General features: G+C 40.0%; 1 protein-coding gene across 2 annotated transcripts in view; it reads right to left on the bottom strand.

Moving 5' to 3' along the window:
* slc36a4 (solute carrier family 36 member 4) overlaps window positions 1-27463 on the bottom strand; it is a 134277-nt gene that overhangs the window by 87761 nt on the left and 19053 nt on the right. For both annotated transcript variants that reach the window (XM_071519788.1, XM_071519789.1), the window contains exons 8-9: window positions 13640-13912; window positions 6776-6874 (exon numbers count right to left, since the gene is read on the bottom strand). In XM_071519788.1, coding sequence (XP_071375889.1) covers window positions 6776-6874; window positions 13640-13912 — 372 coding nt within the window. The remainder of the gene's footprint in view (window positions 1-6775; window positions 6875-13639; window positions 13913-27463) is intronic.

Below are 27463 nucleotides of genomic sequence, written 5' to 3'. Positions count from 1 at the left end.
GCCCTATGTCCTGGAACAGGCAAACATAGTAATGTATGCAGATGACTCAACCATGTTTTGTGCTGCGTCAACATGTAAAGAACTAAATGAAATATTATGCTATGAATTAAAATCTGTGTCTGATTGGGTAGAGGAAAATAAATTGATCTTGAATGTATCCAAGACAAAGTGCATTGTCTTTGGCACTAGAAGAATGCTTGCCAGGGACTCCCGTTTAAATCTATCTATGGGGGGGACCCCAATACAGCAAGTTAGAAAAACTAAATTACTTGGCGTCATAACTGATGATCGTTTGGCATGGTCAGACCATATTGACACTATTGTTGTAAAAATGGGGCAGGGTATTGCTATGACGCGAAAATGCTCTCTCTATGTAACACCATCAATTAGGAATCAGGTGACACAGGCACTTGTTCTCTCACACCTAGGGTACTGTATGGTTGTGTGGTCCTGCGCTGCAAAAAAAGATATAAAAAAAACTCCAGCTCGCTCAAAATAGAGCCGCAAGACTAGCTCTTCACTGCTCTTTTAAAACTAATGTCACAAAGATGCACCGCAGTCTGTCATGGCTGACCATTGAGGCTAAATTAACATCTAGCCTTCTCATATTTGCCCGAAATGCAATAGTAGACGGAAAACCGGACTTCTTCACAGAACAACTTGTATGGACAGGTCTAAAGCACAATCATCAAACTAGACAGGTCAGCATGGGTCATCTTGAACTTCCAAAGCCAAAAACGAATCAACTTAAAAACTCAGTCATTTAGAACCTCCAGCCAGTGGAACTCATTACCTACACACATTAAACAAATCAGAAGCAAATACCTATTCAAAAAATCGTTTAAACAAAAGTCAAAAGTTGTCTCTTACATCTTGTATTGTAACTATGATTTTCTTCACTTCTTCTGAAGAAGCTATTGAACGTAGAGGGAAGCTAATGATGAATTGCTTTGAAGACAAACTGTGCTGTGAGGAGGAAGTTTACTTGATAGATGCTGAGTATAGATAATTTCTTAAAGAGAGGTTGGGAATGAGCTAAGAAAGGTGCATGTGAATTGATTCGAACACAACGTTTTTGAAGAAGATAGATAATACATGTCCACAGTACGTAAATCACCGGGGCGCTCGGGCTTGTCGTAGGCACCCAGCGGCGGTGCGTCACTTCACATGTTCCATAACAACCAGTGTAGAGGCTACCCGGCGGGCCAGTTTTGGCGTACGCCGGTGACAATTACAGGCGGACCCTAGAAGTCAAGTGCAAGAGCAACGTTACTGGTGATGATGCAGTATGGCTCTGCCAAAGAGAAAACACCACTGGGGGCTACAAAGAGAAAGTTAAAATAGACACGCCAAGAAACCACAGCACGGGAGTCAGGTATGTGTGTTAAAACCCCTTGCACCCCGACTTTCCCCTTAGAATTGTTTTTTTCCCATACTGTACGGCAATGTCACATCCATATTCTGTATCTGCTAGTTCCAACGCTTTCTTGAAGCTCTAGCTGCTTATATTGAGTGAATATTCAAATACAAGATGCCATGTTTTTATGGCTGCGCATCAAATGGAAAAAATTTAGATGTTTGTGCATCATTTGATACATGTTTTCCTGTAACTGAGCATGACATATTTGGTATCATTGGAAACCTCGGGATCTTGACTAGAATTTAAAATAAAGAAAAAAAAAAAATTCTGTGGGTCTGAACAGACTTAGTTGCGTCATCTGCAGATAAGTGGTAGCAGCTACAGTTGACACTACTGGCTAAGTAGCTGACATTAGTTCCCTTGATATGGAGTGTAGGCTAATAACAGGAGCTTTGTTTAGCTAGACAGCAAAATATTCAATCAATCATTAAATTTAGTCCAGGGAAGTTGGGCTGGAAGTCTAGATAGTAGATAGATATGGTAGATAGTAACGAAAATAGATGTGAATCTGAGATGGTTCTTGGCAGTTGAAAGTTTAATGACAGGTTTAGCTGATTTGTACTATTGTGTTTTTGACTGCATGTGGAGGTCAAAATAATGCAGCCTTGTTCAATGAGATGTAATTGCAATTGAAGTTGTAATGGTAAAATTAGTTTTCTGTTAATATTTTACTGGATTCTACAGTATCAGAAGTTTGTCCATTAAAATGCTACGTTAATTTAGGCTAGTTGTAGAGAAGGTATGTAATGATTTCCAATTCAGAGAATTTTAATGTTGAAATTCTTAGACAGAACTGAGGCAGCACAACCACAAGCTACAAGGACAGAGGACCCAAACAGCAATAGTGAGCCAGACAAAAAAGTGCCAGTATTGGTCAAGAGAAGTGACATCACCGTTCTTTTGTTAACAGCCACTGCAGTCTTGAACGTCTTCATTTTAAGCTCATGTCCACACAACAGGAGAGAGCCACGTTCGCCATTGTATTTATTACATTTTATGTTGCTATTCATGTGCTCTATCTTATAATAGGTAACAAAAATACAGTGCTTTAAACAAATGTTTTACTCAGTCTTTATTGCTTGATGGCGGGTAGGATTTGTCTCAAAAGGGGGCCACAGAAGATTCTGCCTAGGGCCTCCGCCAGTGTAGAGCCGGCCCTGGTCAGAAATATGAGATAATTTTGAATAGATAAAAAAATGTGTATAAACACAATGGTATATTATTCAAATGGCAAAAATGCATGATTCATATATTTTGTTAGATTATAAATATGTAATGATCATAACGTTGCACAGTCTGTATTGATCGTTTTCCCACGCTGCAGCTGAGGGCATCGGGAGGAATATTCAGGTCAGGCAGGCAGTCAGTCAGCAGTTAGTAACGCTTCCTGCGATGACCCCCCACCCCATCCTCTATAGACTTAGCTGGTTAAATACATTTTTCAAAAATACACATCTTTAGTTTGCTTAACTTACAGTAATTTGGTAACTGGTTACAGTTGTTTTTTTCAAGCTCAGGCAGCTTTTATAAAGGGAATGTATTTTTTTTTTTTACAAATAGGGTACAGTACATAGTGGTATTTACATAATCAGTTGTATCAAACATTTTTTTTTTTTTTTTTTTTTAAAGAAAAAATGAAATTTTGATTCAACAGAAAACCCTTGTTAAAATGTTGAATAAACACGAGAACTTGTTTGGGAGATTGGGAGAACTGTTGTACTAGAGGTCATTGAGAAAAGAATATTGATAACAATTATCAGTTTGCATTTCAAAATGATTTTAACATGCTTATATATTTTGCCCCGATGCTCACTGGTGAGATTACATTTTGGTCCACAGAGCCGAAAACTTTGGCCACCCCTGCTCTAGACTAATCAAGCATACTGAAAGACTTGTGAGACATGAGGGAAAGATGTATTTGGAAAACATAAAGATTAAAAAGATTTACGAAAGTACAAGGTGATGGAACACTACAACCTACCTAAATAGCCTGCTTTAAAAGATTAAAGTAAAAGAGTACGTTATGAGCACATTTTGTAGGAACACTGGTGTGCAGGGAAGCTATAATGGCCTTTACTATAAAGGTAAATCTGCCTCAGAACAGCTGAGAGCATGTAGAATAGATTTGAACTTGTGTTTTATGTTGAATGAAAACTTGCACACTCTCGGCTCTCCATGGTACATGGTTGGTAAACCTACTGTATGTTCCCTCTCTATAGTTGGTTAATTTCAAATAATAACTTACTGTAAATATTAAACTTATGTCGGCATCCACATCCACACAAGAGGCATAATAGGCTAACTGCTAATGTAACTACCAGACATAGCCATGTAACATTAGGTACTTGCCATGTGTGGACACTGACATCTGCCGCTTAGTTTATTATACTATTAGTGTTCTTATTATTGTTATTAACATTGGCTAGTGTTGAGAATGGAATATCCTGGTGTGTCAACTATGTTAGCTAACATTAACGTCAATGTTACAACACCGTTATGTGATTAATAACTTATAAATCAGGAATTTCTGTCAATCGGTTACAGTGCTCCAAAACATCACAATTATTTTAAAAAAAAATTATGTTATGAATAGAAAGGAATATTGATTGTAGTGAGTATTGTAAAGTAGTGTTTTCTATTTATGATTTCTATGGTACTTATTTGTATAGTATTATATCATTCTGTTAATCTCTGAATTGGGCTTCTATATGAATGCTCACCTTGGATTAATGCACGAGGGATAATAATATCATATCCTGTTTATTGATAAAAGCTCTATTTCCTGGAAAGAAGATCAGAAAGGCAGCCACAACATGGCAGACGGAAGGTTTAAAAGCACCATTACAACTACAAATCCAGACAGTAATAATGTTAATGTTACTGGTAACGTTAAACACCAACCCTTTTCAGCAATGACTTATTCATGAAACATGTTGTTGGTAATCATATGGACTATGATTATATTACACTGGTTTAATCCATTGTCTTGATCTTTATTGTACAATGGTACATGTGAGGAGCCCTTCTGAAATGATCTTGTTTTGTTTTGTTTTGTTTTGTTTTGTTTTGTTTTGTTTTGTTTTGATTGATGTGGTCCACTCGGTTTACCACAGCTGCAAACCCAATTTCCGTTAGTGGGACAATAAAATTGAGTTGGGTTGAGTTGACATTTATTATTGGTTCATCGCTTACCATTCACATGGTATGCTCCTTAGCCCACTGAGCCACCAGGATGCCCTACAACAAAAACTTTAATGAAATCCCTGAACAATGACAAGACTTAATTTCAATAGCTGGATTAATGGATTATTACTTGGTATGAGTGTTGGTCAGATTACAGACCTCAGATTAAAGTGTCAATTTGCTGTTTACAAACTTTGTTATAAATACATGCCAGATTGGAACAAATTGTGGAATTTTAAGTTTCATTTTTCGTTTTTGTGACAGGAGTCTGTTTGATTGGGTATAATGCTACTGGTCTACTGATCTGTGCATCGCAAAGTGACAGCTGACAAACTGCCATTGTTGAGTCGATGTCAGTTTTTTGTCAGACTCTCCACACTGGACAGAAGAGAGAATGCACCCTTGTCCATCTGGCAGTTAATGTCTGTCTCACACACATGATGTGTTACAAGGAGGGGCCGGTGCCACTCTGTGCCACTTCATTGGCTCCAATTAACCAAAAAGAAACCAAACAATATTATGGGTCTTTAGAGGTGTACAAGACTATATACTATATTTTTGTATATTTCAATAAAACCTCACCAAATACTAAACAAAATATGTTTTTTTTTTCTTGTCATCTGTCCTACTCTTTTGGAAAACTAAACCTTTCAAAATGTGACCAAATGGCAGTAATAACATCCAAATGATTTTTATGTTACTGAACATGACCAACATACCAAACATACCAAAAACATTTTGGGGACAATAAAACCTTTTGCTGTCATCCAAAACGCGGTTGACCATAATTGTATTTACATATCAGGTATCTAGGATGATTCCAAGGGTCTCCTAACCTCTCTAAGTGTCCTAATTATTCCATTTGAAACAGAAAATAAACTTGAATAAACACCCAGTGAGCCTAATCAAAGCAAAGAATTGCACAGCAGATGCTTGCCTTATTGTAAAAATGAACACTAACATATAGCACCATGTAAAAATTGCATCAATTAAAAATAGCGCACAAAGTAAAACCACAATGGAGATTGAGTGTGAAATGGGATCCAGGTCTGTGCCCTGCTGCTGAATCACCACTATAAGCGTCATGTGAGACTCACTAATGTGCGAAGTAAAACAAGTCTTTCTTTTACTTTAGACATTGCAAATTAAATTTTTTTATGCAAAACAAAAAGAAAGCTTCAGAAATATTGTTTTATTGCCACAAAAGTGTATCTATTCCAAGTGTAATGACCTGGGCCTGCACACTGCGTGTACACTACAGAAAAGGGCAGATGTGTTGACTTGTTTTGCGCACGGCCTGTAAAACATGGCAATTCATGGAACAACCTATACACCGTTGCAATCATAATTTCATTGGCTCCAAAGCTTGTCAGTCATCACTGTAATAGATTGCCACTGGCTGGCTGTGTACTGGAGAGAATTTATGTCAAGTCATCATCAGTATTGGCGGCACTGGTTGGATATACTCAGGGACTGTTTGGCCAATAATGAATGGAGAATCATGTGGGAGGGCTCATCCTGTTCCAGAAAGGATTTCTAGAAGACATCGAAGGTAATGAGTTGCCATTTTGGGAGAGCCTGTTTTGTTTGCACTGGTTACAAAAGAAGGGATCATTGTCGTTATAAAATTGGGGTTGTAAAATGGTGTATAGCAGTCATTCTCAACCGTTTTCATATCAAGGACCCTAATTTAGTCCACATTAGGGCCACAGACCCCCACTTTGATGAGATTTTGTCTCTCGGACCCAAATCTGAGAATATTTTTATTGTTAGATATGATTTTGTCCAGAATTCCATAACTATCTGTATTGTAGGTAGAGAGATAACAGTGAAACTATGATCAAAACAGTAATTCTTCTATGTTCTCCAATTGTGTTAACTTCTTGTAAATGAAATAATGCTGAAGTTTAATAATTCATCAACTTGCTGGGGACCCCCTGGAACCTCCTAAAGGACCCCTGGTGGTCCCCGGACCCCACGTTGAGAACCACTGGTGTATAGAGATAGAATCATGACGTTTCACACAGCATATTGCATGCCGGGATTAAAAATTTCACTTTGGCCCGTGGGAAAGGGTTAACTGTACAGTAAGTCCTACATTGCATTAAGAATGGGGCAGTATGATTTTGACAGCAAAAGATGTTGAGACCAAAAGTGAGCGGGAAGACTTACCACTCCAATGCCTTCAAAGGCAAAGATGGCAGTCCCGAAAAAGAAAGGGAACTTCCCCACAGGGGATGTGAGGGGGATGTGCTGGGCATCTCCAAAGCCCTGTGAATGAAAGAGAGAGTAAGAAAAACAGAGAGAGAGGGAGAACACAACAGAATCATTTAGGACAACAGGAACGCTGTGGGATTCCAAGACTCAGGAGTCTAAGTCCCAAATGGCATGTAAGGATCAGAGCATCAACATTTTCATCGGTGGTAAAAACATAGGAGACTCAGCATTTAGGTATGGAAACAATAAGATAAGACTTCCCCTGTAACAAGCACGAAAGAGTGGGATCAGGGGAAAGAAAATCAGGTAGAGGGTGTGAGGGAGGGATGGGGGAAACAGATGGGTCAATTGGGAGGAGTTTAGAGCACGCCAGCATGGGACGGGTGGAAAATCTGAAAAGATAACTCAGGCAGATGGAAAATGGATGGAGAGAAGGCAAAGAGATGGAAATAAAAAGAATGGAGAGCATCCAGAGATAAAAAAAAAAAGAAAAAAAAAGCGGGGGAATGGCACCTGAGTTTGACAGTGACCTAATGAGGAATTAGGAGAGTGGCCTTCCATTCCCCAGTAGACATGTCCGCCTGCCTGTGACAGAGCCTCTAATTAATCCTCTTAAAACATAATTCAGTAGCTGTAATTGATGAGCATGGGCACATGGGCACAAGGGCACTGGGAACATACTCACTGCCCATGCCTGAATCCACACCACCGCAGAAGTCATAGACGCTTTTCATCACTCTGGGTGCCTTCTAAATGGTCAGGACAAGCATGCTGCTCAATTGTTATATCCAAGAGCTGTCAGAGGAGTGCTAAAAGTGGAACAGTGGACAACACAATGCTACATCCACAAATTCAACTGTTCCTCCCATGCAAGAACATCTACCTATGCTATAATCATCTCAAAACAACTTTCTCACAACTTGTGACACATCCTCTTACCAACTTCCCCATGACTTCACTACTCTCACAACTTGCCCTTTCACTCTTTCAAATCTTTCTCTCTTTCTCACAACCACCTAACATCTTTCTTAAAAAGCAGCCTACTTGTGATGCACCTATGTCACTTTTCCCCATATTAATTCAGGGGTACAAATACTGTAGTGAAAATACTGTCTACTTTTATAGACAGTCCGCCTGCCTTTACTCATATTTGTCTTTGCTCATATCTGTCTTTGCTTATGTCTGTCTTTGCTCATATCTGTCTTTGCTTATGTGTGTTTTTGCGAAGCTCTTCTGTAATTTAAGTTGTCCTGAAACTGTTTGTTTCTGCTTTGTTGAACCGTAATTTACTCTGCTTTTATTGCTGCCCATGTCTGTGTTCTGCTTATGTCCGTCTGTGTTCTACTTTTACTGTAATTGATATGACTTAACTACATGATTATTGTTTTAAACTTGTTTTTGATTTAGGCTGCCACCTTCATACCTGGCCAGGGACTACAGATGAAAACTAGCCTCCTGGCTAATTCTAGGGAAACGCACAGAGAGCGAGAGCGAGAGCGAGAGAGAGACTAAGGGCCAGTTCACATGCCGTGTCTTTTGCGCGCTCAAATCAATTCTTTTCAATGGGGTCGCGCCACTCACACGTTGCGACGCGCCTTCTTTTTTCGACCGATCATGGCGCACTGAGATAAAAATATCTCAACTTTTTGGACCGCCACAAGCGCACGGCATGTCACATAGCCTGAAAGCCTGAAATAAACCTTGAATCGCTCACCAAACCACCAGATCCAGGATCTACCGGTGATATTTCCGTACTCTTGTATTTTTGCGGGCTTGGAGAGACGGATGCATTCATTCAGATTCTTTTTCTACTCCATATGTAGATCAGGAAAGCTACTACAACAGTTTTACTGCAATGGTAATCCACTATTTCAGATAACTACTAACAAACTTTGTGTGAAGTTGTTGTCTTTGGTTGCTTGGCAACGCCAAGCACACCCGTAGCGCAACCGTCCAAGCTTGATAAAAGGATTCAAGCAGCGCGCCTTGCGTTTCCAAGTGTTTTAGAGCGTTGCATGTGAATCGGCCCTAAAACTACACAGAGAGAGATGACAACATGTCTTGCTCCAAAATAAGAAAAGTAAGATATTGTTATTTCTTTCACTAAGAAAGGTAGAGAGTTGAAGAAGAAAATATGGAAAAGAAACAGAACAAGTACAGATCCTGTACAGGCCCACGGCGCGTGTGCTGAATAGCAGCAGCTGCGGCCACACTGATCCATCGGAAAATGGACAGAATTGATGGATTGACAGCAGGAATACAGTAGCCTAGCTTCACTCATAACGGTGCTACTTCATAGTTAAATTCACTTGAACACATTGTTTTATCAATCACATTGGGTTGACAATAGGAAAGAACGTTTTCTTCTTTCTCGACATTTTCACAACACAACCTGTCAGCCTGTCAGATTAAACTGTGCTTGTTATTTGATTGTGTGTTTGTTTAATGTGGCCCGGCATCCCAGTTGAGTGGAGTTTTCCATTTTTAAGCACTGTGATTGGCCCGAACGTCCAAACACCGCCCAGCCGGAAAACCTTGGTCATAAAACGAACTGAGCCAGTAGTTTCAGCTCCTACAACAGGTACAACCACCGATACTGCTCTGTATTTATTTTTTCAGAACCGGAATGTGCGTTACATTGTCAATTCACTCCCGGAACGGCGTACCGACCCCCTGGATATAGCCTAGATTTGTCAAGAGACTCGGGGCCATCTCTTAGTCAAACATGCCCTCTAGACGCCATCTCACGAAGCGCCATCTCACTAAGCGTTACCTACCTGACTGACTGAATGACTGACTGACTGACTGACTGACTGACCTGAATTTGGGAAAAAGGGACATGAAAGTTCTGTTTGCACTATTTCAAAAAGAGGCACTTTTTAGATAATTTATTCTGAAGACTGTCTTGTTTTCTTTTACTTGAAATTATTAAATCATTGTGATACTTTTATTTATGTTTAAGCTACTGAATTGTTTTCCACACATGTTCAATGTGTGTGCATGGGTAAGTTCTTGAAATTGATCAATAAATGTTGTTGAAATGACACTGAAATGTACATTGTTTATTTTATTTGATAGAAAGTTATACAACAACTATATATAGGCCTCCGAATCATAGCACAAGTTAGATAATATGATACTTTGGACCTTTGATGGGAAGAAATTTTAGTGAGTGGCCCTTTAGTTGAATACGCCTGTACTATGCTATTGTGCTAGTAGGTTCTATCCTGTATGCTGCTATCATTCCAGTCGCTGTGCTTTCCTTCGTCCCTCCTCCACCCCATCACCACCAATGTCCAGGCTCCAGAGGAACTCCCCAGGGGGACATCCTAATTCCTACATCCATCCGCAGATGTACTCCTAACTTCATGAATGGGAGGAGTTCCTCCATGGAGCTTATGCCAAATTTTCCATCATGTTTCGCTTCTGAATAAAGTTTTTCATTTGAGCATTCAACCTAGTCTCTCCTGATTGAAATATATATACAGTATATAGGCCTGTGTGTGTGTGTATGAGTGTATATGTACATCTATGCGCACACACACACACACACACACACAGAGGGAGAGATAGGGGATATTGTAGCAGAAGAGCAAACTCATATTTTGTTTTTAGTTATGGCAACAAAATAATTTTTCATGATACTTTCTCAGATACCAAACCTTGAAATGTTTTCACTCATATTCCAAACAGCAGTATGCAAAAACACACAACTTACTTCACAGGCACTGAGCCAAAATACCTCTAACTGTCACCTACATAGTAGGTGACAGTTAGAGGTAGTTAGGCAGTGGTAGTTAGGCCGTGGTGGCCTAAAGGTTAGAAAAGCGAGCTTGCTCCACCGGAGCGGTTGGGGTTAAGGGCCTTGCTCAAGGGCACCTCAGTGGTGGTAATGAGGGAGGGGCAAGCGCTGCTTTTCACTTTCCCCACCCAGATTTATCCTGCCGGTCCGGGGGATTGAACCGACGACCTTCCAAATCGATTTTTAATGGCCCTTACAGCAGGCCTATAAGTATACTCCCTGTCCTAAGCAAGGTGCTGGAAAAACTTGTGTTTATGCAAATACAAGATTATTTTATAATTAATGATTTGAGTACCAAGTACCAGCATGCTTACAGGAAATATTGTTCTACTAGTACAGCCTTGGTTCAAATGACAGATGATTGGCTTAAGGAATTGGGTTAAATGTTATGGTTTATGCCATCTGCAGCATCATGGATGGAAAGGTATTTACACATGAGATCTCAAAAAGTTTATTTTAATGGGCATTTTTCTAACTGTCGGTACTTGAATGTGGGGTTCCACAAGGAAGCTGCCTGGGACCACTCCTTTTTACTATTTTTACAAATGATCTTCGTTAAGCTATCAAAGATGCAAATATAGCCTCATATGCTGATGATGCTACCCTGTATTATGGTGCATCTAGTTGTCAAGATTTAAACAAAGTCCTGTCCTTGGAGTTGACCAGAGTGAATCACTGGGTGTGTAGAAACAAACTTGCTCTGAATATATAAACAAACTTGCTCTGAATATTTAAAAAAAACTAAGACCATAATATTTGGGTCTCAGATGAGACTTTCAAGTAAACCCACACTAGAACTCAGTATTAGGTAAACAAATTCAACAAGTCAATAAGGTTAAATTACTGGGTGTAATCTTGGATAGCTCGCTGAACATATTGATAATGTTGTTCAGAGGATGGGTAAAGGAGTAGCAATGACAAGGAAATGTTCCACGTATGTAATACCTTCAGTTCTGGTCCGAATTATAAAATTTTTAGTTTTATGTCACCTGGATTATTGTTCTGTGGTATGGGCATCTGCGTCTAAAAGAGAAATTAAAAAATTACAGCTTGCGCAATATAGAGCTGCTAGACTGGCTCTTGACTGCCCTATATAGACTTAACCTTCTTAAAAAGAACTGTGTTATACAGGGCTGTAACGCAATGGAATAAGCTGCCAATTTATATACGCTCTGCAAATGGTAAATTGTCTTTTAAGAAGATGTTGACAAATTACTTTACTGGTGATAAAAGGGTGAATAATTGTTGATTTCTGGTTGTATGTAGGTGCATTTGTATATGTGTTTGACTCATATTCCTTTTATTATTGTACTCTTGTATTTTACTTTGTTTTTCTTTTTGTCCTCCTGTCGTATGGACCCCAGGAAGACTAGCGGTGGCTCTTTCATCAGCTAATGGGGTTCTTAATAAACAATAAACAATTAACAATAAACAATATTGAATTTCTTCTCCGTCTACCTGCATAGAAAGTGGATGGTGGTAGTTAATGCTTAATAAGCATTAACTAACCCTTAATTAACAGTTAACTAATGTCTCTGGTAATCATTTACTAATGGTGTTCATGTTAACTAAGGTATTAATTTATAAATTATTTAATAGTCATCTTTATAAACTATTAAATAATGTATAAATTAATATCTTAGTTAACATGAACACCATTAGTAAATTACACATTAGTTAACTGTTAATTAAGGGTTAGTTAATGCTTATTAAGCATTAACTAACGCTTAACTTAGTGACCCTTATTGTAAAGTCTTACCGAAACGGCTACAACAGAATTACGCGAAACTGTGAGTGTTGAGTGATTGTGTTCTTGATATTCTAACACTCATCCATAAAAGGTCCTTTTAAACATCCATCAAACAATGTCAATGGTTAGGGCGCTGTTGAGGGGGTGGTGACAATAAGTAAAAGCACAAATATTCAAATCAATGGCTCTTCTCTTTCTTTCTTATGTCCTCCATGACCTGCTTTACATAATAACTAACCGCAAAGCATGATTCCAAAACAAAAGAATGCAAGGATGGAGGACGGATAAAGATAGGATGGTGACTTGACCAGCAACTACAAATGTTAAGCCCTTAAGATTAAAACAATATATCACGTCTAAGCAGCGCCAATAGTATAGTCTACAGTATAGAGCCAGCTGAAATATATGGGAAAATTAACATCAGTGCATCTTAACTGATTGTGCCCATGCAACGTCAAGCACACAGCCCATCTCAAACTGTGAAGATGCTTCTCTGCTCACTTTCATGAGAAGATTGTTCTCTCTAAGACATCTTGGGAAGAACATTCCCCACAAGGTCAGTTTCGACTTGGCAAAATTTTACAAAATGTTATTCTAGTGTCACCGAATATGCATTTTTTTGCTGACTCTGCTTTCAGCTTTCATCACATCAGATGTATGTTGTTCCTGTAGCTTCAAACACACTTACAAACACACTATTTGTGGTCACATAACTTCCTCCCACATTAGAAACCAGAGACCCAAGATCCATATCTGTGACATCACTGAACATAACTTTTTGCAAAAACAATTCTTGTTTAAACTTTTAAATCTAAACTGAGATTTATGTTATTTCAGTACTAACAGTTCTGAACCACAATATATACCAATACACCCAGCAAATCTTCACAGATGCTCACACAGGCTAATACTCTAATCTTTCCAATTCATTCTCTATGGAGCTGTACATCAGAGTGGCATTACAGATTAAAGGGCAGAACAAACTCCTGTCTTGTTTCTGGCTATAGCGGAGTAGTGAATGTTCACCAATATAAATTAAACTGTCCTGAGGCACAATAAAACCACAGTTTTGCTTTAGAATTCAGTGGTACGTTTTTTCAACAGTCTGGGAGACATTACTGTGACTGAAACATACCGTGAAGCTCAGTTAAATTACTCTATTTGTGTATTTATATCTTGCTGACATGAGCAAAATTAAGTTGTAGTAATTCCAAGGCAATCTAATAATTGTGTGTGATGTGGTCAGCTGTGTCTGCGGGCAACTTACACTCAGGATGTACTGGAAGATGATGACCACACTGATGGCCATGCACACATTGGCCAGGAATGCCAGCACAGCCATCTTCTTCAGGTCCTTCATGAACACCAACACGATGAGGAAGGGCAGGAAGAAGAGCATATAAAGACGCAGGTCCAAGTCCCATGGCTGGCCAGCCGATGCACTGAGTAGGGGTGGCAAGGCAGCACCAGCTGATGTGTTGGACAAGGACTTGAGGGAGTCGCCATCCAGTGTGATGTTCCCTTGGTATCCCTCCACCACCTATGAAAGACCCACAAAAGAGCACCCCGCCATGATTAATGGTCCTCTGTAATGAGTGAAGCTTCCCCTCCCCCCATCACCTCATTGACCTTCAGCGAGGCACATGCCGTGTCCTCTCGGAGCAGAGATAGATGGCCCATTCCTTTCTATGAGACATCTCTTTAACCCTCCCAAGCTAGGAGGGATGTGGGGTCGGGACAGGGAGAGTTATTGTCCCTGTTGGGGATTCTATAGGTGGGATGACACTGAAGAAGGGGAAGTGGATATTGAATTGAGGATGGGGACATTGACAGTGGCCAATTTAGGAGTAGGTGAAGTTGTGTCCTTGTTACAAAGGCAATCTGGAGGGGTTCTGAATATGAATGAGTGAGTCGTGACTACTGGTTGAGCTCCAGCTCGGCCTGGATACTGACTAGGAGTGCCCTGAGGAAGGGCTTTTATCTGTTGGGCATAGTTATTAATTTGAAGCTTTAAAATGGTGCCCACCTTCTCAGAATATGCTTATGCGTGGTACATCTACATGGCATTATACCTGTTTAAAGGCAAAATAAGGACACTGAATCATAATACTGCAGTGTTTGCCAACCACTGCCTTGGAGGGACAGCCCGCCGTGCCAGTGTCACCGCCCTCCCCTCCTGAACAACCAACTGAATGACACGGAAAATGTTTCACAAAATAAAATACAAAAAAAAATAATAATTACAATTTTTTTTTACAATTATTTTACTACAACAAGAAGCATTTATGTATAATATTTATTTATTACAGTAGGACCCTATTTATCTAAACCTCAGACTTCCCAACTTACCGGTCAACCAAACCGAACAAAGGAATCATTCAGCTGACAAAGGTAAGACAATTTTCTCTGCATAAGTTTTGCTTATAAAATAGCTCAGTGGTGTAATCCCAGTGAGTGTACATCTCTGATTTATCTCATGGATAGTCAGACCTATGTGTCCTTGCGCAATAACACACTGGGCTCTCCATGTTACATACCATGCGAGGGCAACTAGTGTATAAGGGCAATGAGTTAAGTTCACATCACTTTGAAAACGTTGTTTAAAATTAGAAACCTCTGTTATTGGAGCATATGGGATACAGGATTTTGGCTATTAATGTCACAGGCTCATGAAAATTAGTCCGACAGTGAAAGTGAGGAAGAAGAGGAAGACAATATCTACCACACAGCTGCAGCGGAATACCTCAAAAAGAGCCTGAGGTGGCTTGAACAGCACAAAGAAGCATCACCAGTGAAACTGCTTTTATTAAGAGAGCTTCACAAATGTGAAGTAAATGCGTATTAAGAGCCATGGGCGCCTCACCATTTCCTGCAATTTTACATATATATATTTATATTATATTTTTGTAGCTGGTGAATGTTGCTGTCTGTCTTACGTTGCTGTAGATTTATGTTGGTGTAGCCTGATGTTTTCTATGGTACTCATTGGTATGGTAGTATATCATTCTGTTAGACTCTGAATTGGACCTCCATAGGAATGCTCACCTTGAATTATGGCACAAGGGATATTAACATCATATCCCGTGTATTGATAAATACATTTGGTTTGTATACTGTGATGCTTGATTCTCAATGTTACATTAAAGAACTCAATTAATTTAAATTAAAGTGTCTACTCTTCTTCTATGCCTCTTCCCTGTGCAGTGAGCCCCCAACGGGACTAACGTTTTACAGCTCACAGGGAAGAGGTGTAGAAGAAGAGTAGCTGCCATGTTTACGACATGCATATGAAAACAATTGGGAGAAGCCACACAAAGGTGTGATTTTATACTTTATTGCAAATATTTTCACATGTTCATGAACATATTAAACAACATATCCTGCTACTGTGATTTTCAATTGACTGTGGGTCCAATGTTTTAGAACATAATTTAGATAGATAGATAGATAGATAGATAGATAGATTGAACAAAAACACTTTTGTTTTTGCTCCCATTTTTCATGAGCTGAAATAAAAGATCTAAGACTTTTTCTATGCACACAAAAGGCATATTTCTCTCAAATTTTGTTCACAAATTTGTTTAAATCCATGTTAGTGAGCACTTCTCCTTTGCCAAGATAATCCATCCACCTGACAGGTGTGGCATATCAAGATGCTGATTAAACAGCATGATTATTGCACAGGTGTGCCTTGGGCTGGTCACAATAAAAGGCCACTCTAAAATGTGCAGTTTTATCTTGAAAAAAGACATTTATTAGGCACTGAACTATGGATCTCACATGACTAGGGCTACAGATATGCAGTTTTTGAAAAGCAGTCAGTATCTGGTGTGACCACCATTTGCCTCATGCAGTGCGACACATCTCCTTCACATAGAGTTGATCAGGTTGTTGATTGTGGCCTGTGGAGTGTTGGTCCACTCCTCTTCAATGGCTGTGCGAAGTTGCTGGATATCGGTAGGAATTGGAACACGCTGTCGTACACGCCGTTCCAGAGCTTCCCAAACATGCTCAATGGGTGAGGCAGGCCATGCAAGAGCTGGGATGTTTTCAGCTTCCAGGAATTGTGTACAGATCCTTGCAACATGGGGCCGTGCATTATCATGCTGCAACATGAGCTCTGGTGGAGATTCCTGCAGTCAAAACTTGAGACATCTGTGGCATTGTGTTGTGTGATAAAACTGCACACAACTGCACAGACTCGAAGCTAGCCGACTTTAGCTGATATTAGCTGATAGCATAGCTTCCAGTATAAGAGAGGATGATACATTGGACAACACTACATTTGGTGAGCTTCTTGTTGAATCGGATAATGCCTGAATACACCGTAGGAGAGCTGGGGGGAAGACGGAGGAGAAGAAGCCAAGACTTCGCTGCTGCTGCTCGGCCTGCTCCAGTAAACAGCGGCTGGTGTGTTTGTGTGCAACTGTAATGTAAAATGTAAACAAATGAATTTAAACAAGAATGTCTAATTTGAGACTGTCTTGTTGTCTATTATGTTGTGAGTGATGGAACTAAATATAATACACAATGGATCAAATAAGACGGAAGGCAAGGCAAGGTAAGGATAGCAGAAAAGCATGTTGTGAACTTCAACACAAGTAGTACAGAATGGAGGTTCATGGAAAATGAGACAGCACTTCCTTGAGTCAAATTTTCATTATATAAGAGAATATTAGATTGCTGCATCAAACGGGTAAGTACTGAGTCATGCAGATCCCATATCTGCAAACGACAACTGGGGCAGCCATGTATTCTCTCACTGCACCAGAGAAGGCAATTTTTGGGAGCTTATCATTAACACACAGCTGGAAGTGAATTGACCACTTGTCGATAAGCGGACTCATCAATGAAAGCAGAAGATGGGAAAAAACTTTTTTCCAGACAAATAACCATCAGAAAACTTTCCGTAATGAATATTCATCATTGTAACACAGGGATTCCCAAAGTGTGGTGCATGCACCCCTTGGGGTGCTCGAGCTGCCTCTAGTGGGTGCGCGAGAGGAAAACTGTAATGGTGGTGTAATGGTGTAATAATTACACCATTACACTGTAATTTTTTCAAGTGGGATTTTCTTTGTGGGATCCTCTTTTTGTCCATGTTATCTGTTTCTGAGCCTATGCATGTGTCATTCTCTTTGTTCTTTACTTGGTGGATCGTGCGTAACTTTATTGCAATTTGATTCAAATTACTGGTGTTCTAATTTCCATAACCGCTAGGTTATGTATGGTTAATTGCAGGGGTTAAAGTTGGCCGGAACGATCCGGAACGGCGTTCCGGCACCTTCGATTAATAAGTAAATAAATCTGATTGGCAGTTTCATACATAATATTGGCAAGTGAGTTCACGGGGCTGCCAACTCTCACGCATTGACTGTGAGACTCACGCAATTGACATTTATCACACGCTCTCACGCCACAAGTCCATTTTCTCACGCAGTGAAAAACAAATTCATAAACGTTGTGGCGCGAAGACAGAGCAGCACCGTGCAGCAGAGAGTTATTCAGACCATCTGAATAGTGAGAAATATACACAAATCGATTATATATCGTAATTTATTCCCATGCATGCTGCTCAGAGTAATCTCAGTCAGCGGCTCTTCTGCGTCTCTCCCTCTCCTCTCGCGCTGTGTGCACGCAGGCAGGAGTGAAAGTGAGTTGCTATGGTTACAGGGACGCTCTGTGTCTGTCACTCTGAAACTTTCTCGCGATTCCCAATAATAGGTTTTTTAGGTTAGTATGCCTATGCAAAATCATGAATGTAAGTACCTCAATTCTGAAATCTAGTAATATAACATAATTTTATATTTTTGGTTAACATTATACAGGGTTGCTGTTTCTTGACTTAATCAAAAAGGTTAGGTGGTGTAGTAGAAATGCAGGAAATTTGTTTTAAATTACTATTTTTTTCTGACCCCTCCACCAATTATGTTAATTGTAATTTAAACTTGATGCAATTTTTCTTTAATGAAAATATGACAGCATTTTCTCCAATCTTCTCTCATGATGGGCCTATCTGCCTCTGAGCCTGTGCGTGTGTCCTCGCCCTCACCCATCCTCTTTGCTCTTTAAAAGTGACGCTTGTGCGTAACTTTGTTGCAATTTATTGAAACTTTGTTGCAGTTTCAGTTTCATTTGAATGTGAGAGCGCATTGTTGCAATCTCTTGAATATTTTGTTCTGTGTGTTCTGATTATCTGTGCATGATTAAATGTGATGCCTTTAATGCGGCTATAAATAGGATATGTTGCGTTTTTTTTTTGTTTTTTTTAAGGTGCGGGGGATTGGGGGTGCATCAACCCGGTCGGGATGTAGAAGGGGGTGCGTCACCTAAAAAGTTTGGGAACCGCTGTTGTAACAGGATGAAGACTTGACATGGAGTGGGTCTTATAGTTATAAAACTCAAAATGATCATCTACTGAATGATGCTACAGCTTCATAGCTCACTAAAATACTCAGCCCCCTGTGCGTGTGTGTGTGTGTGTGTGGTAATGACTTGAATTACATTTTTATGGAACAGCCATTTACCACATCCTTCATCCATGTATTTTTTTAATCTGTAGTTTAAATTGCATGTGCATTATTATACCATATAGGTGTTCAGCTGTTGAAATTACATCATGCTCAAATGCCAAAGTGATAGAATGACCCCAGACTCTGTGTTTGCTATGCTAATACAATTGCTTAGTATGAATAGAAAAGTGAATATCTGCTGTATTTACGCGCTTAAGCTTGTGTACTTTAAGGATGTGAGGAGATACAGTAAATAATGCAAGAAGTGAGCAGGCACGGGGGGAGGTGGAGATGAAGAGAGGGAAGAAAACTGTCATATGACGGAGGAAATACACTTTTCTCCCTGCGCTACAACAGGGATCAAAACAGCCCGGTGATCCGTTAAGGCACCCGCAGACAAATTCTATTAAATAATGTACACTGATATATATAATCCCATAAAGAGGATTATGCCATCATGTTTCATAAGCAGCTACAGTGGGACTTATTGCATAGTCATTATCAGACAGTCAAAAGCTTTGTGTCCCAGCTGACCTCCACTGCCAATGTGGAAATTAGCTATGAAATATTGTGGGTAAAAGTCAGATGGGTATCTGAGAGAGCAAGGTCACCCAAATAACATGCCAGAGGGTGGCAGGCTGACCAGGACACTGCTTCCCTCTTAAGGCTGAAGCACCAAACTGCATTTTACAGGGCTTAAAGCAATAAAAAATTCTGAGAAAGTAGCTCGCTGTTCGTTAGATACAAAAGAAACTTCACTCGCATACCATTAGTAATTGTAAAATATTGCTTTGCTTCACTGAACATGATTGGATAAAACGCACCAAAAACAAAAATACACAAGGAGTGAGTTGTTGTTTTTTTTGGGGGGGTTTTTCGAGAATAGTTGGTGAATCTAAAACGCCCATACGCCGGAAATCCGGCACATTGCCAAAGGTCTTTAAGCCCTGATTTGATCCTTCCAGCTCAAAGTGCTTCTCCTATTAGGAGGCAGCACATTACATACAAGTTAACCCTCTAGACCCCATAGCGCCCGAGAGCGCCCGTTCTATATTTCACTATAGCGCCCAAGAGCGCCCGTCATTTTAAAAGTATTTCCAGTGTATCAAAAACGGAAAATAAAGTTGTAAGCTTTGTATTATATATACTTTAAGCTGTCATCGATTAACCGGAACCGGAAACAGATATGGGGACGTTGAGATCTGTGATTTTTTTCGCGGGTTTGAACTGTTTTCCACTTGTAGATCTGAAAATGGCTCCGGCGACTAAGCGCCCTCGTCTTTATAATCTTATGGAAGCCGTAAGATTGTGTTGTGAGAGAGATTCTGACCCACCATGCATAGTGGAAAGCGAGGAAGACATTGTGAGTTCCAAGTTTTTTGATCGAAATCGCTTGTTCTTGTTCGATAAAACAATACACAATCACCGTCACTAAACAGCGGGACCTACCCGGCTCTCACTGCCGGAGACGGGTGCTGTTTTCCGGAAGGCAGTGCGCCGAGGATGGACCGGTTTGCGGCGACTTTTCTCCATATAAGTTTGGCGATTTCTTTGCCATATAAGTGTAACGACTATTGTTGTCTGATCTTATCTATTACATTGCTGTGTGGGATGTTTTCTCTTGTATTTTGAAAGCCTATAGTGTTACCCAGTGAAGGATCTGTTTTGTTTTCGTACTCTGAATGTTGACACTAAGGAAGCAGACAGAGAGAAATGTTGTGGACCACACAATCGTTGTAAAATTGACCTGAAGTTACTTTCAATTTCTCACTGAATGTTTTGATTGTTTGGCATAATAATATATTAATTTCATATGATGTACACCTAAGTAAAAATAGGGCGTGATTATAGGTTATGATTTGTTGACACTGGGAAGCAGATGAAGAGAAATATTGTGGATCACATGCTCGTTGTAAAATTGACCTGGAGTTATGAATAAATTGCATCTCTCATTGAATATTTTGATTGTTTGGCATCATTACATTTATTTACTTCATATTATGTACACCTAAGTAAAAATAAATAGGATGTTATTATAGGCTATTATTTGCTGACTTTAAGATTTTACATTTTGTAACTACCTTTCTGTTTATAGTGACTATTGCAGTTATGATAGTCAAGTATCATCCAAAGGGGAAAAAATGCTCTGTGTGAGGGAGATGGGATAAGTTGTGAAGTTATATTGTCATGTGTCATATTGTAGAAACTGATCAGTGCCTCCTCACATAAATAACTGACATCTTGAAGGGAGGTGGGGTTACAAGAGAGTGCAGGTTTTGAGTGATAATCACTTGATTTTTCTGTGTCTAGGAATCTGAAAATTCCAGCAGTGAGGGAAGTGAAGAAGGAAGTCAGGTGTCAGTTGAGAATGAAGGAAATGAACCAGGAGAAGGGAGAGATACAGAGGATACAGTACAAGCAGAGCTCAGTGAGGGAGAGAGTAGTGAGGCAAGAGAAGAAAGTGAGGAGAGTGAAATGAATGCAGGGAGGAGAAGGTTCAGAAGAGGGAGGGGAAGAGGAAGAGGACAAGGATGGGGAAGAGGAAGAGGACAAGGATGGGGAAGAGGAAGGGGGCAGGGCAGAGGCATAAGGAGAGGGCACCAGGGAGCTGCTAGGCCAACATATCCTTGGAGTTCAGATCAACCAAGTCCTAATATTCACCCCTGCACCACTGAGCCTGGACCTCAGACAACTCTAGGAGATGTACTTGGTTTATTTCTGCAACTTGTAGGTGCCTGTTTTTTCAGTGATTTGGTGTTTTACACAAATTTGTCAGCTGCAAATTCCTCTGCCTCATGGATTGAGACATGCAAGGAGGAAATGGCAGCTTTCATTGGGATAAACATCCTCATGGGTATCCATAAGCTCCCAGCACTGATTGACTACTGGTCCACTGATGAGGCCCTCGGAGTGCCTTACATTTCCCGCAAGATGCCCCGTAACCGCTTTGAACAGCTCTGCAAATACATACATGTGTCAGATCCTGCTTCCATCAATGCATCTGATAAGTTGCATAAGGTTAGGCCTTTCCTCCGTGTCCTGGAGGAAAATTTTCCCAAGCTCCTGCGTCCATGGCAAGCCCTCTCTATTGATGAGGCAATGATTAAATTTGATGGTAGACTGCTGTGGAAACAGTACATGCCCAAAAAGCCAGTGAAGTGGGGCATCAAGCTGTGGTGCCTTTGTGATAGCTTCAGTGGGTACTGCCTGGCATTCAGCGTCTACACAGGGAAGGATGAGGCACAGGAACAGGCCGAACTCGGCTTAGGATATTCAGTTGTCATGAACCTAATGAGAGGCTATCTGCTGTCATACCACCACTTATATGCTGATAACTTTTTCTCCTCCATCTCCCTTGCAAGTGACCTATTGCAGGCTGACACTTATTACTGTGGTACCATTAGGCCGAATAGAAAGGACTTTCCCAGGGCCATCACAAATGGGAAACTAATGAGAGGTGAGAGTATCAAGTGGTCAGCAGGAGATGTTATGATTTGCCGCTGGAAGGACAAACGGGATGTGTTTCTTGTCACCACAAATTCATCAGGGGATGATGTGATGAAACCAGCAACCAGGTTTCGACAGGATGACTTGATAACTGTGCCTAAATTGGTTGTCGACTATAATTCCAAGATGGGGGGAGTTGACCATTTGGACCAGCTTAGGAGCTATTATGATGTAGGTCGCACAGGAAAGAAGTGGTGGAAGTATGTTTTTTGGGGGATGCTAAACATCACCATCATCAATGCCTACATTGTGTGGCTGAACCTGCAGAGGCCTTTACCCAATAACCTGAAACCTTTCTCCCTCAAGGCCTTCAAGTTGAAGCTTGTCCATGCCCTGTGTGATGGTTACAGTGGGCGGAAGCGGGGGGTAAAGGGTGTGGCGAATGTAGCTGTGCATCAGGTCATCATAAATAATTTGAAGCCAGGTCACTCTCGTCAAGTTTGATGGACGCAAGCGAGGGTGTGTTGCTTGTCGGAGAAGTGGACGGAGGGCAAAGTGTGGGCGGGGTGTAGAGACAACTTTTGGATGCTCCACCTGTGCAGTGCCATTGTGCAAACTGGGACCATGTTTCCAAGAATTTCACTGCATGCTGTAAAATATCTTCCTGATTATGGGGCTGTTTGAATGCATGGCAGTTTGTTCAATTCAAATTCAACAATTTGTTCTCGAGTCTGTATTTTAGTCTATTTTAGTGATGTCTCTAACTGTTGGTAAAATTAATATTACTATAGTTGTTGTTAATACTGTTGTTATTGTAATTAGCTAAATGCCCACTTCTTACCAGATTTTATACAAAAAGTAGGAATTTGAATCTAACTGTTCGTATGATTTTTCTGTTAAAAGTTTGTGATCGACTGATTTTGACTGTTTCTAGATTTGTTCCATATTTTGAAGGTCACATTGAAATATAGACAAAGGAAAATAGTTATGGTTATTCCCTAGTCAAGTGAGTTGTAAAGCTCACGTAATTACTTAAACTTAAAATAATTTGTAAATAGCTATTTCAGCTATTTACAAATTCTCAACTGTTTTAGTGCTATGTGTTGTTTTATCGGGTATTTTTTTAAATGTGTTGAATTAAACTCAGTCAAAAAAGCTACACATGCCACATATTTGATACCAAATTAAAGAGAAAGTTGTGTTTTTTAAAATGAAAACAACTTGTGATTGTCAATTTCTTTTTGTTTTTGAGATAGAGCTGTTTGTTTGGATTGAGTAAGAAAATGCTCATTTAAGTGAGAGTTCTCAGTGAACTGCAGCAACATTCTAGAATTCTACTGGGGTCTAGAGGGTTAAATAGCTTGAATTAATTTGTCTAGCAGCTAGCCAACATCAGTCAGTAATGAAGTAAAAACTGACTGGAGAGATATTTTGCACATTAGTACCATTACCATATCTAAAAGATGTAAATGACATACATAAATACACACACAGACATACACAGAGTAAGGGTGAGGAGATTGCCCTTTCCAGAATGATGGCAATCACTGAAGCAGACTGAACACTGTCCGGATTTGTGTACATTAAATCCTAATGAATAACTGGGCGAATGCATCTAATTTTTAGGTGTCCAAGCACCCTATTGTTTTTGTTAGGATTATTGGTGTGCTTGCTGAAGGCAAGGCACACCATTACTATTGTCTTTTTTCTTCCGGACATTTTTTTTGACATCTTTCTTCCGACTACAGTTAACTTAGTCCAAATTTGTATGTTTATGCTAATGGCTTTGCCTCGGACTGCTTTGTAAACGCCCCCCCCCCCCCCAACTATTTGAAAATTTGAAAATCATGACCCATCCCTAGTCAGTACAAAGCAGGATTTGTATCAAAACTACCCCTGAAAGATGGATCTATCCCAACTGGACGTGGCCCACCAGCAAACGTGCAATCGGTAAGTGTCGCCACTTTGTGATAATATTTACAGCACAGTCAGCTGGGCTTGAGAACATGTCACGGTTTGCTAACGTGTAAATTCATGTTCCATTTGCAACATCTTGTTTATTTTTTTAATACACTCTAAAGCAGATTAACATAACATAATCATTCATAACAGACTGGGCATATACACTAACTGACTGGTTTCTGCAGATTCTTTATACCAACTGAAAAACTGGGGATCACACACTTACCAACTACCCCAGATGAGGGATCACACACTACTCGACTTGTCACTGCAACTGAACCAAACTGAACGCACCAAACTCACATGAAAAAAACACAAGCTCTCGCGTTACGCTATGAGATGCCAGCACCGCAGGTGCTGGAACCCTATTGTTTTTGTAAGGATTATTATTATTATTGTTCTTCCGCTTTTCTTCTTCCTCTTCTGGCCTAAAAGTATCTGTATCTCAGAAACAGTAAGAGCTACAGCAACCAAACTTGGCAGATAGGTCCAAAGTCTCAGCCGTTACTCAGGCAACAATACGACAATTGGTCTCATGGTGGCGCTATAACAAGCAATGTTACGTTTTGGCCTATAACTTAGGCCGAACTGTAGGTCATAGAATCAAATTTCCCCTTGATTCCTTGGGTCATTCTGCATCTATCTGTATAGGCCACGCTCATTCCGTCGGACTAGATTACCCGCCATTTTGAATTGTTTTCAAATCAGTTTTTTCGCTACTCATCCTAGGCTCTGATTCACACGAAACTTGGTGTGGAGCATCTTGGAACAGTCCTCTTTCAAAATTCTATTTAGATAATTGATTGCCCCAATGGGTTGGCTTTTATCAACCGATAAACTTTTAACGAAAAATGCCCTAACACAAAATTGGGCATAAGTCCTTGACCATTCATCTAATCAAGCTAAAATTTGTAACACATGTGAGAAGTGTCGCTTAAGCACGCCCACAAAAGCATTTGGAGTTCCATCACTAGTGGGCGCTACAAATGCAAAAAGTTTATATCTCATAATTGACTGAATGATTTTTTATGAAACTTTGTACACACGTTTTAGGATCAAGTCCAAGTCGACTTATGAAATTGATGAAAGTGGGCGTGGCTTATTACGTAATAGCCAAATTCCATAGACGTTAAAATGAAAACTTCAAAAATTCATAAATAATCACCTGTACGTCCTAGAGAGCTGACATTTTCAGGACATGTCAGCTCAAGTGAGATACATCTTCTATCTAAATCTATCTATCCCTGATTCTGAAGTCGCCCCCCTCTGTTTATGGCAAAAACTGACTGTGATCCCACAGCGTTGCCCGTATACCGTATGTTACAAAAAAAAAAAAAACATGATTTTTGAAATCGTCATGTCTTAATTAGTAAACAGGCAAAAATTTCTCCAATCTTGAAAACTGAACGTATGGTAAATCGCAGTGTCTAGCTGCAAATAGATGATAAATTGATAATGTGACTTTCAAGATCATATCTGTAAAGCCATGTTAAAATTGATTAATGGAGTGGACTAATACAGTTAAAATACTCTGTTGGTTACAAAACAGTTTACTTTGCAGGGTGGCTTTGATAAAAAACTTTGCTCAGCTTTTGACGAATAAACCGCTCAGTATATGCCACTAAGTGCAAACAATTAGTAAATAAATAACATTACCCTAAATCTATACACAGTGTAGACCTAGGGCAGCAGTAGGCTAATCTAAGGGCACGTGAGGGTGATGTCATAATTGATGCGTATAATCCACTGATGGAATACCATAAACTTCAAAGTTTAATTTATTTCTGTGAATTCATCATTTTGAACTGGGAAATTGGGTATCCTGATGACTGGGTCTGCCATAAATTAGTAAGTTTGCTCAGTCTCCTGCCATATGCCTCTCTCCCTACATTACTGCCTATCTCCGCTGAATTATCCGAGCAAAAAATACTGCAGGAGGATGGGCTGCTAGCTCTCATTTTTTTAAAGAAAAGGAAAGAAAAATATAAATAAAAAGATCCACAAAGCAATATAGTGTAGACACGATTGGGTTGCATTATAACGCACAAGAGGTCTTTATCTATCTATGTGCATATACTATGTACAGTACATGGAAATAGGGCAGATTTATCTATGCCATGTGATAAGGAGGAGATCACTATCTGATACAAAGAGAGATTTCATTTTTATTTTTTTAAAAGCTCATTACAATGAGGGGAATGTGATGGGGACTGTGACTGAGCAGTGCAGTGGTATTATATAGCACTAGCACCTTCTAGGGACAGTGGTGCAGCACTGCACCCACGAGTGTTTAGTGTGACAGAAAATGTTCTCAATTTCACTCACTCTACTTCACTCACACACACACACACACACACACACACACACACAGTGGCAGTAGTCTACAGCAGTGATTCTCAACCTTTTTCATATCAAGGACCCCTAATTTAGTCCACATTAGGCCATGGACCCCCATTTGATGAGATTTTGTCTCTCAGACCCAAATGTGAGAATATTGTTTTTTGGCAGATATGATTTTGTCCAGAATTCCATGACTATCTGTAGAGAGATAAAAACGGTAGAGATAACGGTAACGATAACGGTAAAGATAACGGTAGAGAGATAACAGTGAAACTATGATCAAAACAGTCATTCTTCTACATTCTCTAATTGTGTTAACTTCTTGTAAATGGAATAATGCTGAAGTTTAACAATTCATCAATTTTCTGGGGACCCCCGGGAACCCCCTCAAGGACCCCTGGTAGTCCCCGGACCCCACGTTGAGAACCACTGGTCTACAGGTTAGAAAAGCAGGCTTGGGGCGTCCTGGTGGCTCAGTGGTTTAAGGCGTGTACCATGTAAACGTGACGTCCTGGGTTGAAATCCGGCTCAGGACCTTTGTCGCATGTCATCCCTTTCTCTTTCCCAGTCATTTTGTCTCTCTAAACTTTGAACTATCTAATAAAGGCAAAAATGCCAAAAAAAACATAATCAGAGAAAACCAGGCTTGTGATTGGAGGGTCACTGACTCCAATCTCTAAACCAGCTGGGAAAATGTGGGTGGGGAAAGTAAATGACTAACACACTCCCTTCCCTCAACAACTAATGTTGAATGTCCTTGAGCAAGGCACTGAACCTCCAACTGCTCCAGTGGAGCTGCTCAGTGGTCACCAGTAGAATACTGTGGTTGT

Source organism: Centroberyx affinis, unplaced genomic scaffold (assembly GCF_046629955.1).
Source record: "Centroberyx affinis isolate AG114_WGS23_722 - 3 ecotype Tasmania unplaced genomic scaffold, CSIRO-AGI_Caff_v1 ptg000739l_1, whole genome shotgun sequence".
NCBI lineage: Eukaryota > Metazoa > Chordata > Actinopteri > Beryciformes > Berycidae > Centroberyx > Centroberyx affinis.
This window is presented reverse-complemented; position numbering and strand designations above follow the sequence as displayed.